This window comes from Protomyctophum parallelum (assembly GCF_964188405.1).
Source record: "Protomyctophum parallelum genome assembly, chromosome: 21".
NCBI classification, from domain to species: domain Eukaryota; kingdom Metazoa; phylum Chordata; class Actinopteri; order Myctophiformes; family Myctophidae; genus Protomyctophum; species Protomyctophum parallelum.
The window spans coordinates 24,961,573-24,974,587 of record NC_139713.1 but is presented as its reverse complement, the minus strand read 5'-3'; the positions used below and the strand labels follow the sequence as shown (position 1 = coordinate 24,974,587).

The 13,015-nt window shown below is 47.2% G+C and overlaps 1 protein-coding gene across 1 annotated transcript in view; it reads left to right on the top strand.

The window, feature by feature from the left end:
• cwc27 (CWC27 spliceosome associated cyclophilin) overlaps positions 1-13,015 on the top strand; it is a 56,902-nt gene that overhangs the window by 37,260 nt on the left and 6,627 nt on the right. Inside the window, 3 exon segments of the mRNA XM_083793990.1 lie at positions 2,835-2,950; positions 3,974-4,048; positions 4,051-4,082. Of these exon segments, the coding sequence (XP_083650116.1) occupies positions 2,835-2,950; positions 3,974-4,048; positions 4,051-4,082 (223 nt within the window).

The following is a 13,015-nucleotide window of genomic DNA, read 5'->3' as shown; positions in this document are numbered from 1 at the left end:
TCAGTCTTCCCATGTGGCTGTTGTACGATTATGACTAAGGCATGGCAAGCAGCATACGGTGACCAGACGTCCCCCAGTTTGGCAGGGGATGTGTCCTGGTTTCAAGCTGGGTGGTTGTCCTCGAGTCCTGACAAACATGTCTAAATAGTTTCTTTTTCTTTTTTTTCGACATTCCACTACCAAAATGGTCCTTGTTTTCACCACAGTTAAAATAATAACACTTCATGTCTTGAGTACTTACATACATGTTTATTTATCATGTTCTGTTCTGTTGAAAGGTGCAGTCACTATATGGGCCCTATCTAATAGCTCAATAGCAGATCTACAAGCTCACAATGTGTCAATGTAGATCAGCAATTTATACTAGTTTAAAAAGTACCTAAAAAGGTTTAGGCATTAGGGGTAAGGCAAGATAGGTGTGCTAAGTGCACCCCCATCCTGGTGAAAACGGGGAATAAAAAGGGGAAAAAGTAATCTCAAAAGTAATGAAAATAACAATAGTTGTGGATCAGTTATTTCCGTAACCTTTATTAAAATTGGATTAAAGTGATTATGTGACCCATATTTCTGCGTCTTTGAAAATACGCTCAGCCTAAAGCGGCACGTGGAAATGAAGAGTGCTCTGAACTCAGAACCCTGCAGGCTCTCCTGTCGCAGTAGTTCAGAGCCTTCCTTGGAAGACGGGCCCGTTTTAAGGACAACATTCACCAATATTGCAGGACAACACGCAGCAGGTGCTGGAGAGGCAGCCCGCCTTACATCATTTGTTTTGTCCCGCTGAACACGTCAGCGCAGCCAGTCAGAACTGCCGTCCTTCTGGCTAGTCGGGGGGGAAGTCGCCACCGCCGCCGCAGGGGGCTTGTTGTGACTTTACATCAGTGGTGGAAAGTACCTAAAGTACATTTACCTAAAGTACTGGCGCTTAAGTAAACTTTTTAGGTATTTGTACTTTACTTGAGCATATCCCATTTCCAATATTTTTTTTACGTCTGCTCCACTAAATCTTGGATCCAAATATTGTACTTTTACTTTGTTACTTTGTAGATTTAGATTATTGTTACAAAACATAAATTAACCACTTCAGCTCTATATACATTTCGGCCATTTTAAAATAGCCGATCGACAAGCTTGAGCTTGTAAATCTTCTATTTTCAAAAGATTGTTTATACATTTGATTGAAATGGGACATGCTGCACAATGAATACTTTTACTTTTGGTAGCCTACTTTAAGTACATTTTGATGCCAATACTTTTGTACTTTTACGCAAGTAGATTTTGAATTCCGGACTTTTATTTTCTGCATTGCCATATTGATGCTTTTACTTAAGTAAAACAACATTTGAGTAGTTTTTCCACCACCGCTTTACATGTTGTTGGCTGTGGAAGAATAGTGACCGTGTGTCTGCCAGGCCGGTGACTTCATGGCCTGTGTGTCTGAACCAGGAGGTTAGACGAAGCACATTAACGCGTGGAGACACCAACGTCAACAGGCTGGTTGTCCGTCCCTTTCATTCATAACGGGTCAGTGGCGTCTCGCTCCATTTATGCTCCGTCACTCGACGGCGTTGCACGTCAAAAATAGTTAAAATAACTACAAGCTCACGCACAACATGTCGCTCCGCGGACACGTTGAGATCTTGTAGATCTGCCATTTTGGCCGTGCGATGCAAAGTATATCGCTGTATTTGAGGAGAACAGGTTCCATAATAGGCTGCTGTGCTTCAGTTCTTTAGACCAGTGGCATTAGTGACAGATGACAGTGAAGTGACAATTTAAGGACTTTTAAGATCTTTTTAGTGGTAACCCTAAACACTTTTCCACCGACCGCACACTGGAGCGGTCCTTGTAATTGTTTTACTGAAGTTAAGTTTGTTATTGTTTTCATCTCTGGGACCCCAATCTATACTGTAAAACCCTCCGAATATTGATCATTTGAGAAGCTTGTAGATCTGCAAAAAGAAAATCTACTTTGTAATTCACACGTTTGAACACCCACAGTACGCTTTAACTCGAGGACAATTTTGTCTACTGTATATCTAGAGATACTTTGACTCGAGTACAGGCGGCCGAGCACTTTGTGAACTGTATATGCATGATGATAGATTGCGTAAGGTTCCTGGGGGTACATAACGGCTTCCCTCCGTGATCAAGACAGAGTGAGGGGGTTACTAGGTTGAGACCTCTCCGCTCTGCATCTACATGAAAGCTGGCACCAGAGTGCAGCTCCATGCGGAGCGTGTCAAGGAGATGAGAAGAAACGGCTTCGGTTCCTCACCTTTCATAATGCGCTCTCCCATCATCATATGTGGCAGCGACACGCACAGCTTGAAAAACGTCCCGCTCTTCCCTTTTATCTTCCCCCCCCCCCTCTCTGATGGTGTTCCGCCCCTTTTGTTATTTGCTCATCCATCAAGGGCTCTGAGACCGTGTGAGGTGGGGGGGGGGGGGGGGGGGGGTTCTAGCCAGATGCACGAGTCCAACATATATATATAGGGCTGTCAAGATCTGTAAGTTGACGATTAATTGTCACAGAAATAATTGCGATTAACGATTTAATTGTGTTTTTTTAGCCTCACATAAAGCCTCACATAAAAACATCAAAAATAGCAGATCTACAAGCTTGCCGCGTTTTGAGCTTGTCAATCTGCTACTTTAGCTGTTTTTCCATTTTAATCCTGAAAGGAACAGTTTTGGTTTCCACCCGACAGAGACGATATAAGAAATTGAGTGAAATATAGTTTTTGCGTTATTTATTTCAGCTAAATAAAATGTTTTCCAATTTGCGGTTTTTGTTATTTTCTGTGAACTCTAACCCTGGTGTCTTGTGGGTGCAGTTGATGAGAAGCAGCCATCCACCAGCGATGCCGTGGCTGAGTATATGGAAGAGCGGAAGAAGTACGACGAGCTGAGGAAACAGAAGCTGAAGAAGGGCTCCACCCGAGAACAACAGGTAAGAACAACTGCTGCAGCTCTCTAGGAAAAACTTATCTTAACAAGTAAGTAACCACATGAGCCTGGTTGATTTATGCTGCTGTACGATAGTGCCGTTGACTTGCGCTATTATAATACATTTTACCTATAATGATTCATGGATTCAAGTTCTTGGTCGCGACTGATTTCAGTCATTTGGATTCCATAGAAACCAGCATGGTTAAACATGGTAGCATGTTTGTTGCACAGCGAAAAGATAGGTAGATTGGCTATTTTCGGTTGTTATTTCAAGATTAGAGCATTTCAACAAGTGGTCAAATAGCAATATGTTCAGAAGCATGTTCCATAAAACATCCCGTCGCGATAATCCATTCCATAGTTATGGGCAGTTGAATGTGGCTTGTTTTCGCCCCAAACCAGAGAAAAGTGGATTTTATGATCCATAAATAAAATGTGATTTCTGGGTGTAGATTTCTTTGTTAATCCTGGGATCATCCATGCTGTGGTAGAAGCAGTGTAGAGACTGGCTAACGATGTCTTCATGTTGAGCAGTGTAGAGACTAGCTAACGATGTCTTCATTTTGAGCAGTGTGGAGACTCTGGCTAACGATGTCTTCATGTTGAGCGGTGTAGAGACTGGCTAACGATGTCTTCATGTTGAGCGGTGTAGAGACTCCTGCTAACGATGTCTCCATGTCTAGCGGTGTAGAGACTGGCTAACGATGTCTCCATGTCTAGCGGTGTAGAGACTGGCTAACGATGTCTTCATGTTGAGCTGTGTAGAGACTGGCTAACGATGGCTTCATGTTGAGCGGTGTAGAGACTGGCTAACGATGTCTTCATGTTGAGCGGTGTAGAGACTGGCTAACGATGTCTTTATGTCTAGCGGTGTAGAGACTGGCTAACGATGTCTCCATGTCTAGCGGTGTAGAGACTGGCTAACGATGTCTTCCTGTCTAGCGGTGTAGAGACTGGCTAACGATGTCTTCATGTTGAGCGGTGTAGAGACTGGCTAACGATGTCTTCATGTTGATCTGTGTAGACTATGGAGCTGCTGGATCGTTTCAAGTCCAAGCTGTCGTCAGCCATCACTGAGACCGGCGAGGAGGAGGAGCTGTGGAGGAGCTGCCAGAGGACGACGACAGGGGATGGTATGTAGGACTGATTGATTGATTGATTGATTGATTGGGGTGTCATTTAAAATTGAAGTTGACGATTAATTGTCACATATATAATTGCAATTAACGATTTAAATGTGTTTTTTTTTGCAATGAACATTGGAACGTCACAATTTGCATTTCTGTTTGACTTTTAGTCTTGGTAATCACAAATTGCACAGAGCAGATACAGTATGACAAATAACGTAAGGGATATTTCACTTTCAGTATAACTTTCGGCCATTTTATCGTGTACTCAGGTTTATGTGAACACCCCAGACAGTTTATAAGTTGCTTCATTCAGTATTTAGATATTTGATATTCATTTTACTGCCCAGCCCCTTCCTATACAAACCCATTGTAACTCCAAACTCCATTTTAACCATGATAGATTCATAGAAAACACAGTTTTCTTTTATGGTGACTGATATTGTCCTTTTAATACGTGAGGGGCTGTGTCTTTTCAATTACTGTTGTTTTCATTTATTTTTAATCATTCATTTTGTATAGATTTTTTCATTTTTTTGGTCTCCTCCGGCTCCAAAAACTGCGATGCAGTTTTTGTTTGCAATCGTAGTGAAGGCAGTGAATGAGTTAAAATGTTTTACTTGTGTAAAAGTATTGGCATACAAGAAAAATACTCATGGTACCATTATTAGTAATAATTTATTACCATAGTAAAAGTACTCAATTTTCTTTTAAAGCTTGTCAAACATTATAGTAAGGCTTAATTGGTTAAGGTTTTGCAATAATAATCTAAGTCTGCGAAAAACTTTTCAAATAACTGCAGTCGGTACAATATGTGCTGTAAGAATTGATATACTTGCATACATGAGATCCTCAAAATGATGCTCAAGTGCAGTACTTAAATGAGTAAAAGTGTAAAGAGTAAATGTACTTAGTTACTTTCCATCCCTGCCATCTGCCTCCAATAAAAGCCAATTAACAGTGTAAACAAGGAAGTCATTACAGCCCTACAAGCCATGACAGAACTTCAGAAATAACCACTTCAAATGGCCCAGTAGCAGTGTTGCCAGATTCTGCAAGATAATTAAGCAACCAGGTCTATGAAAACAAACCAACTATAGGGCCACACTTTAAACCTATATGCATTGGCAATTTGAATATAGAAGATCTACAAGCTCACAATGTGCTGTGATGTTGTGAGCTTATAGATCTGCTAATTTCCCCAAAAATCTTGAAGAATAAAGTTTCATATTTGGAATACTTTTGAAACAATTTAACACAATTCTTGTATGGGGGTTCCCTGGCGCACAATATCTTCAGATGGGTGTCCGCGAACAAATACATATTAATTATTTTGGTGGTCCTTGACATGAAAAATGTCTGAGAACCACTGGTTTAAACAATCATTGCAATTAGCATTAGCTGTTAGCATAAATCGATAGTTACGTATGTAACTACGGTTCTATGAGTCCTGAATGACCGCCAGAGGCGGTGCTTTAAGCACTGAATACGTCCCTTCGCGCATGCGCAGTCGAGTATTTTATACCAACAATGTCGGTTGACCCCGTGATGACCCGGAGTCGTCTATAACTTCCGGCAGTCGTCCGGGGCTCAGTCCCTACAGAATCTTCTCGCGAGAACACGAGGATTCTGAGTGACAAGAGTGCCTCTGGCGGTCATTCAGGACTCATAGAACCGTAGTTACATACGTAACTATCGTTCTATTTCGTCCCTGCTGACCGCCAGAGGCGGTGCTTTAAGCACTGAATGACTTATACCAGCCAAGTCACGAGGAATCCTGATTACAGACCTCAAAGGGTAGAACCGGAGGATTCGGGGAAGAGGGCCACGTCCACTGGGTGGGGAGTGGCAACATTCACCCTGTAGTACCTTGAGAAAGTGCCTGCCGAAGCCCATGAGGCGGCGGCACAAATGTCCTCCAAGGGCACCCCTCTCATGGCAGCCCATGATGTGGAAATGCTCCTTGTAGAGTGGCACCGTACCCCTGATGGTACGGGGAGGTTACTTGCCTCATAGGCGTGGCTGATTGTGTCTACAATCCAGTGGGACAGGCGCTGCTTGGAGGGAGCGCCGCCTTTGTTCACACCACTATGGCAAAAGAACAGCTGCTCTGCTCGCCTGATGCGTGCAGTAGCTTCAATGTAGGCTCTCAGGGCCCGGACTGGGCACAACAGCTCCAGTTTGTCTGTCAGCTCCCCAGGTGGGGGGTTGAATCGAGCCAGCCTGATAGGCCGGTTGAGGTGAGCTTGCGACAGCACCTTCGGGAGGAATGCTATGTTTGGCCACAGCGTGACCCCCGAGCCGTCTGCGTTCCACCTCAGACATGATTCGCTGACTGACAGCGCGTGCAGTTCACTGACACGCTTTGCCAATGTAATGGCCAGGAGAAGGGCTGTCTTGCATGACACCCACTTCAGCTCTGCCTGTGCCAAGGGTTCGAAGGTAGGCCCGCACAGGGCGTCCAGTACCCGGTTAAGGTCCCATGAGTATGAGAATGTGTGCTATAGAGCGGAGCGCACCACTTGCCGCTCCAGCACATTGCCGTGTTCGGCCCAGTAGACTGGCATAAACTTCATATGGGTCCCATCAGATTCAAGACATGTCGACACCCGTCTGTCTTGCGTCACGAGGAAGTATGTAGATCGGACTTCCCTTAGTGTGACTGAGGATATACAGCCTCTGTTGCGCCCTTGGGCAGGAGGACACATCACTCCTGGTCTGATAGTAGGGCTCTCGTCATGTTGCTGATAATGGCCATTTTGACCCGCCGGATATGGGGGGCTGGCGTCAGAAGGCACTGCACAGCCCGGAAAGTCACAGTCACAGTCAGGTCCCTGCGTGGGACGCCAGGGAACACGCTGGCCTCTAGTGTGGGCCGGCGGTGATACGCGAGCTCCGAGGGCAGTCAAGATGATTTCATCAATGTTGGAGCTCGGCCCTTTGGGAGGCGGGATGTGTCGTAGGCCTGCAAGCTGCAGCCTGGTCTTCCCCCCCTGGATGGTTCGCTCCGGCGATTCTCGCCCGGCTGAACCACCTAGTGCTCCTGGCTCCTCAGGGAGACTACGGAGAGTTGGCCTAGGCTCATCAGTCAAGCTTGACTGTGAAAACCCGACTTGGCGACGGGCTAGAGATACGATGGACATCAGCCGCCCACGCTCTGAGGACATGACGCCAATGCCTCCAGTGACACACCAAAGGTGACTGAGCCAGTATTAACGTTGCCACTATTAAGTGTGAACGGGAGGCCCCAGTGAGCAGGTTGTCTGTGCTCCTGCACTGGGGTCGAGGTCACCTAGCGTTCTGCCGCCGGGCCTCGTTGGGGAACACAATGAGGGATGCAATGACAGGCTTGGTGGCTGGCATGTAACCCAGGCCAGCCCTTATCGCCTTGTGCGTTCAAATCTATTAAAGTGTCACGTCTGACTTTTCCCAATCAGGGCAGGGCTGCCAGGATTTCACCATCGGTATAGAGATGGGAGAGGGCCCTGATCGTTCGCCCGGCAGGCCTGTAGCTGTCTCAGGTACAGGCGTGGGGGACGGCGAACAGCAAGAAGAAGGCGCTTGGAGGAGCCGACTGCCTGCTTTAGTATGCGTTCCACGGCTATGCGCATGAGCTGAGAAGTGGGAGGCCGGCTCTGATGCCTGGGAGGCACCGCCTTCTGCATCTTCCTCATAGTCATGGAAGTGCGTAGCTTAAGCTGTCGGGGAGAGCACATCAACCTCGAGTCAGTTGTGGCATCGGAGAGGTAGGCGCTTCGGCACCCTCCGAGGTGCCTAGGTGTTATCTGAAGTGAGCATGGCCCTCATGCGGGCCAACTCTGCAGATAGCTGAGCCCTCTCGGATCTGCTGTAGTCAGCGGTCAGACCTTTTCCTCCTGGCACACGGGGCAGGACCAAGGTCGGCTCACGGCTGAAGGAGAGCTTCACACGAGGTACAAAAGTGGGAGCTCTCCATTGTGGTGGCACCGGTTACTCTGGACCGGCCGGTGCACACAAGTCCCAACTAGCCCAGGGCGCGGACGCTACTGGTTGCTAGGTGTTGGCCATATGCTTGAGGGAGCGCATACGCTGTCTGTACCAGCAGAGGCTTTCGAGGTACGAAAGTGGGTGCTCTCCGTTGTGGTGGCACCGGTTCCTTTGGACCGGCCGGTGCACACCAGTCCCAACTAGCCCAGGGCGCGGACGCTACTGGTTTGCTAGGTGTTGGCCATATGCTGCAGGGAGGGGGCGCGTACGCTGCCTGTGCCAGCAGAGGCTTTAACTTAGATCGGCATATAATGAATGCTGCTATACCTGCCGCAGCATGTGAATATGCATTTACGTTTATGCAAATGCTCATTGCAGCACTTTGAGATTCAACCAGATGTAAAGTGCATCATAGAAACAGCACACAAACGTTGCTGTTAGATAGACTGTGCGACCTGCATGGTCGCGGTGGGGGAGGGGAGCTTTACGCTACCTGTACCCCCGGCGGAGGCTTACTTATAATTTATGATAATAAAGTAGCCTTCAGTCAAGGTTTGGACGCTGCTATGTAGCAGCTGTAGTGTTTCCTATGTGACCGTTTATCACGGCACTATGACGCTTATCCAAACTCCAGTGCATTATTATTTATGTTTGCTAGTCCAGAGCGAAACAAAAGACACTTCCAATACACTAGTCACGTGTGCACTACTACGCATTCATGCTGGGAGGAGGGAGCGCTACCGCTGCCTACCCCAGCCAGGTTCGGTTAAATAAACCGACACAAGCTAGTTTTGGAGAAAAGGCTACAACCGATAGCTCCACCGATAGGGGCCACCTGCTGAAGGAAGGGAGCGCGTACGCTGCCTGTATCAGCTGCAGCTAATGAACATAACAAGCTATACACCAATAGCTGTTAATAAATGCTTGAGCTAACAAACGATTAGTAGTAAGTAACATCAAGCTGGCCGTATGCTGGAGGAGCGGAGCGCATACGCTGCCTGCCCTGTACCAGCTGGGCCAACAAACAGTAAGGCAAGCTATATACAGATAGCTTTTTATCTTCAATAGTATAATAAGCGCTTGGGCTACAACTACAGGTAGCAGCGCCAGTTAGAGAGCTATGCTGGAGACCAGCTAGGCTACTAAAAAACAAGACAAGCTATAGCCTGTTCATAAACAGCTTTAACTTTAAGCTACTGGTAGCAGCTGTGAGCTACGCTGTCAGCAGCGCCAGATACTCTGTGCTGGGGACCAGCTGGGCTAATAGGACCTACAGGTACCCAGGGGCACTAATCCGACCTGTGGGAACAAACCAGGTTGCACCCACTGTATATGCAAAAAACTGTTAATGGAGCTTTGAGCTCCAGACATACTGGTAGCAGCTTCAGCTAGGCCCACTACTGGGGGCCAGCTGGGTTAACAACCAGACAGGCTATGTACACCAGTAGCTGTTAATACTATTTTGCTACAAACTATACTGGTAGCAACATCAATACCCTGGGAGGACGCAGGAAGCTGCTCCTGTACCGGGCTGATAATAACAACAATACAGCTATTCGCAAAAGCAGTTAAGCTTGAATGCTGCCAATATCGGTATATGGCTTTGGCCAGCAAGGCTCTTGCCATCACCAGCAGGGGCTAAACAAAGCTTAAAAAGTAGCGTGTTTAACAAACGAAGGTAATATGACAGTGTTCTTATCCTTCGGCAAGTCTTATAGTCGCTTATAATAAGCGCTAGCGTTCACAGTCGAACAGACCTCGTATGCAGAGCAGGGAGGCGGCGCGAACGCAGCCTTTACCCACACACAGGAGGTTATGCCATGATAAGTATATGATATCATATGAACGTCTGTTTAGCGGGGATAGCGCCGCTTTAAACGATAACGTATCTTCTGTCCGGGGAGGGTTTTGTTAGCCTTCATTACCGGCGAGAGAGATTGGACGCTCCTGCGTCCACGTGACATGGGTTGTCACCGAGTGCCTCCCTCAGATGTTGGGGGCCAAGGCACCCAGGGCAGAGGTCATGCCCATCCTCTGGCCGCAGAGGAGCCTGGCAGGAGGTGCACAGGTGGTGGCGGGGTTCGTCCATTGGAAACCCGCAGATGTAGCCCAGAGCGCGGACGCTAGTGGTCGCTAGGGGTGGAGCCGTAAACTGGTAGGAAGGGAGCGCGGACGCTGCCTGTGCCAGTAGAGGCTACTGTAGCTGCTAAAGGCCGCTTAGCTGGAGGGAGGGGGCGCGCACGCCGCCTATGCCAGGTAAGGGGTGCTCTAGCAGAGACCAGTATATATGATATATATATAATGATATAGTTATATATATATAATTTCAGAAAAACCAACCTATAAAGTGGCAATGGCTCTGTGCCGAAATTAAAGTACACTATTTGAGAACAAGTGACTAAATCAGTCAAGCCAATTCATATAACCGGGGTTACTGACGTAACCTCGCGGTGGTGCTATATAGCTGGCCAGTGCCAGCAAAGACTCATTCAGAGAGGCAGAGTAATATAGCAGTAAATAAGTACACTTATAAGTAGTATAAGTATAAGTATAAGTAGTATAAGTATAAGTAGTAAGCAAATAATAATAGCGTCGACTCACGTGCTGGGAGCGGGTAGCGCTAACGCTTGCCGTCACTAGCACTGCGGCGCAGCCTTCGTGGGAAAACAAGACAGCGTAAGCTGTCAAAGAGAACGAGCTATCCGTTCACTTTGACGGGTGCTAAACGGGACGCTCAGGTCGCCGTTTGTAGCACGCGGCGGTGCTATATAGCTGGCCAGTGCCAGCAAAGACTCGCTCAGAGAGGCAGAGTAATATAGCAGTAGATAAGTACACTTATAAGTATAAGTAGTATAAGTATAAGTAGTATAGGTAAGTAGTAAACAAATAATACTAGCGTCGACTCACGTGCTGGGAGCGGGTAGTGCTAACGCTTGCCGTCACCAGCACTGCGGCGCAGCCTTCGTGGGAAAACAAGACAGCGTAAGCTGTCAAAGAGAACGAGCTATCCGTTCAACTTTGACGGGTGCTAAAACGGGACGCTCAGGTCGCCGTTTGTAGCACGCGACCGTGTGTGTTGCAGGGAAGCAGCGCGCACGCAGCCTATGCGAACAGGGGTTGTCTGCTTACCTTGTTCCCACGGGGAGAGAAGACGATGTGAAGCCCAGCTCCACTCGAAAACGATACAATAATAGTAGTATTAAGTCGCAGTCCCTGGAGGGCGAACGCACGCGTCACAGCTCCGACCAACAATGGTCGCGGGACTACCGGCGACTTAGTAGTAGCAAAGCAATAGTTCTGTTATCGTGCAGTTTAATTCTGCTGTAGAACTCTGTGCTATGTACAACTTGCGCAAAGCGAGAAGAAATTAGGGACTGAGCCCCGGACGACTGCCGGAAGTTATAGACGACTCCGGGTCATCACGGGGTCAACCGACATTGTTGGTATAAAATACTCGACTGCGCATGCGCGAAGGGACGTATTCAGTGCTTAAAGCACCGCCTCTGGCGGTCAGCAGGGACGAAATAGAACCCAGTTCCAGGTGCCACCATACGCCCCCCACACACACTCGCTACACACACACTCGAGTATCATTGGCACAAGCACACACTGTTTACCTTTCGTCAGAAGCTTTTACATGGCGGGAGCGTTGCGGTACAAAGGCACAAATTTAATCCGAATTTTGGATGGCAGCAGATCCACCAAGGACAGCTCTCCTGGAGTATACATTCAGGTCTGTATATATACGGACCTGGGATATGACGTTCGCTATCGTCGGGGTCCGTATATATATACGGACATGGGAAAGAAAGAATTAATGAACAACTAAAGGAGCAATTTCACTACACTAAAAACAAGCCCAAACCTACAAATTATTTACAAGCGACTGCAACAGAAAAAGTAGCTCAAAGTCGCGTATAGTAAGCGGACATGGCAACACTGCCCAGCTGCCCACTCGCTATAGCCTAAGCTAACTTATGCAACGTGTACCCTACACACTTGCTAGATTACTAGTTCTACAGTGTTGAATTGCAGAGCATTAATGAGTCTGTAACTCTGAGAGTGTACAATTGGAACCAAAATCAAATGAAACTTATGCTTCAAATTGTACACTCTCGGAGTTGAATAAACACCACCAGAGGGGGCAGATCTAATGAGCTGACAGCGCATCCCGATGCATCGCAGTCCCATCTATTTACACACGCGCTTCATTTAAGTAACTAGGCTTAACTGGGTTTTTTTGCCACAAAAACAAAAAAATCTGTGTGAAAGTTCAAGGTGCGTGTGTGCGTGCGTGCGTGCCCACGGCGTGTGTCAAGTTGGGATTTCAGCCCCCAAAAACCGCCATGATCGGCCATCAGGAAATCAGGCCTGACGTGGTGTTTTCCTCTCATATTCTTGTTTTTCACCAAAGATCTCAAAAGTCTCCCCGAAACCTAAATATATATGGATGGAGCTGGCACTTGAAATGAATACCATGTGTTTGAATGTGAGCGAAGTGTCTGTGTGTGTGTGTGTGTGTGTGTGTGTGTGTGTGTGTGTGTGTGTGTGTGTGTGTGCGTGTGCGCGCTCGCGCCTGCATGCACGTGTGAGAGAGAGATTTGGAATAACAAAACCTGTAGTTGCTATTAGTCTCCAGGAGCCCCCTTGAAGTAGTCTAGTCTTTGTGTGTGTGTGTGTGTGTGTGTGGGGGGGGGCTTGGCACGCCCCTCCAGCCCCCCCCCCCCCCCACCCCCCTACAGTGGAGAGGAATTAAATACATTTACTATGACTGTACTTTGACTTGAGGTAATGTCATTTTGAGGTACCTTTAACTTTTGTTCATCTAGACTTGACCATGTTTACTTCACTACTTTTGTTCTTTCACTCCCAAGAAAAAATGGCCTCTAACTTGTAAACAGACTGTTTCTATATTGCGGCACCGCTACTCTTACGTAAGCAAAGAAAATAACAGCGGAGCACGTCTTTTTCAA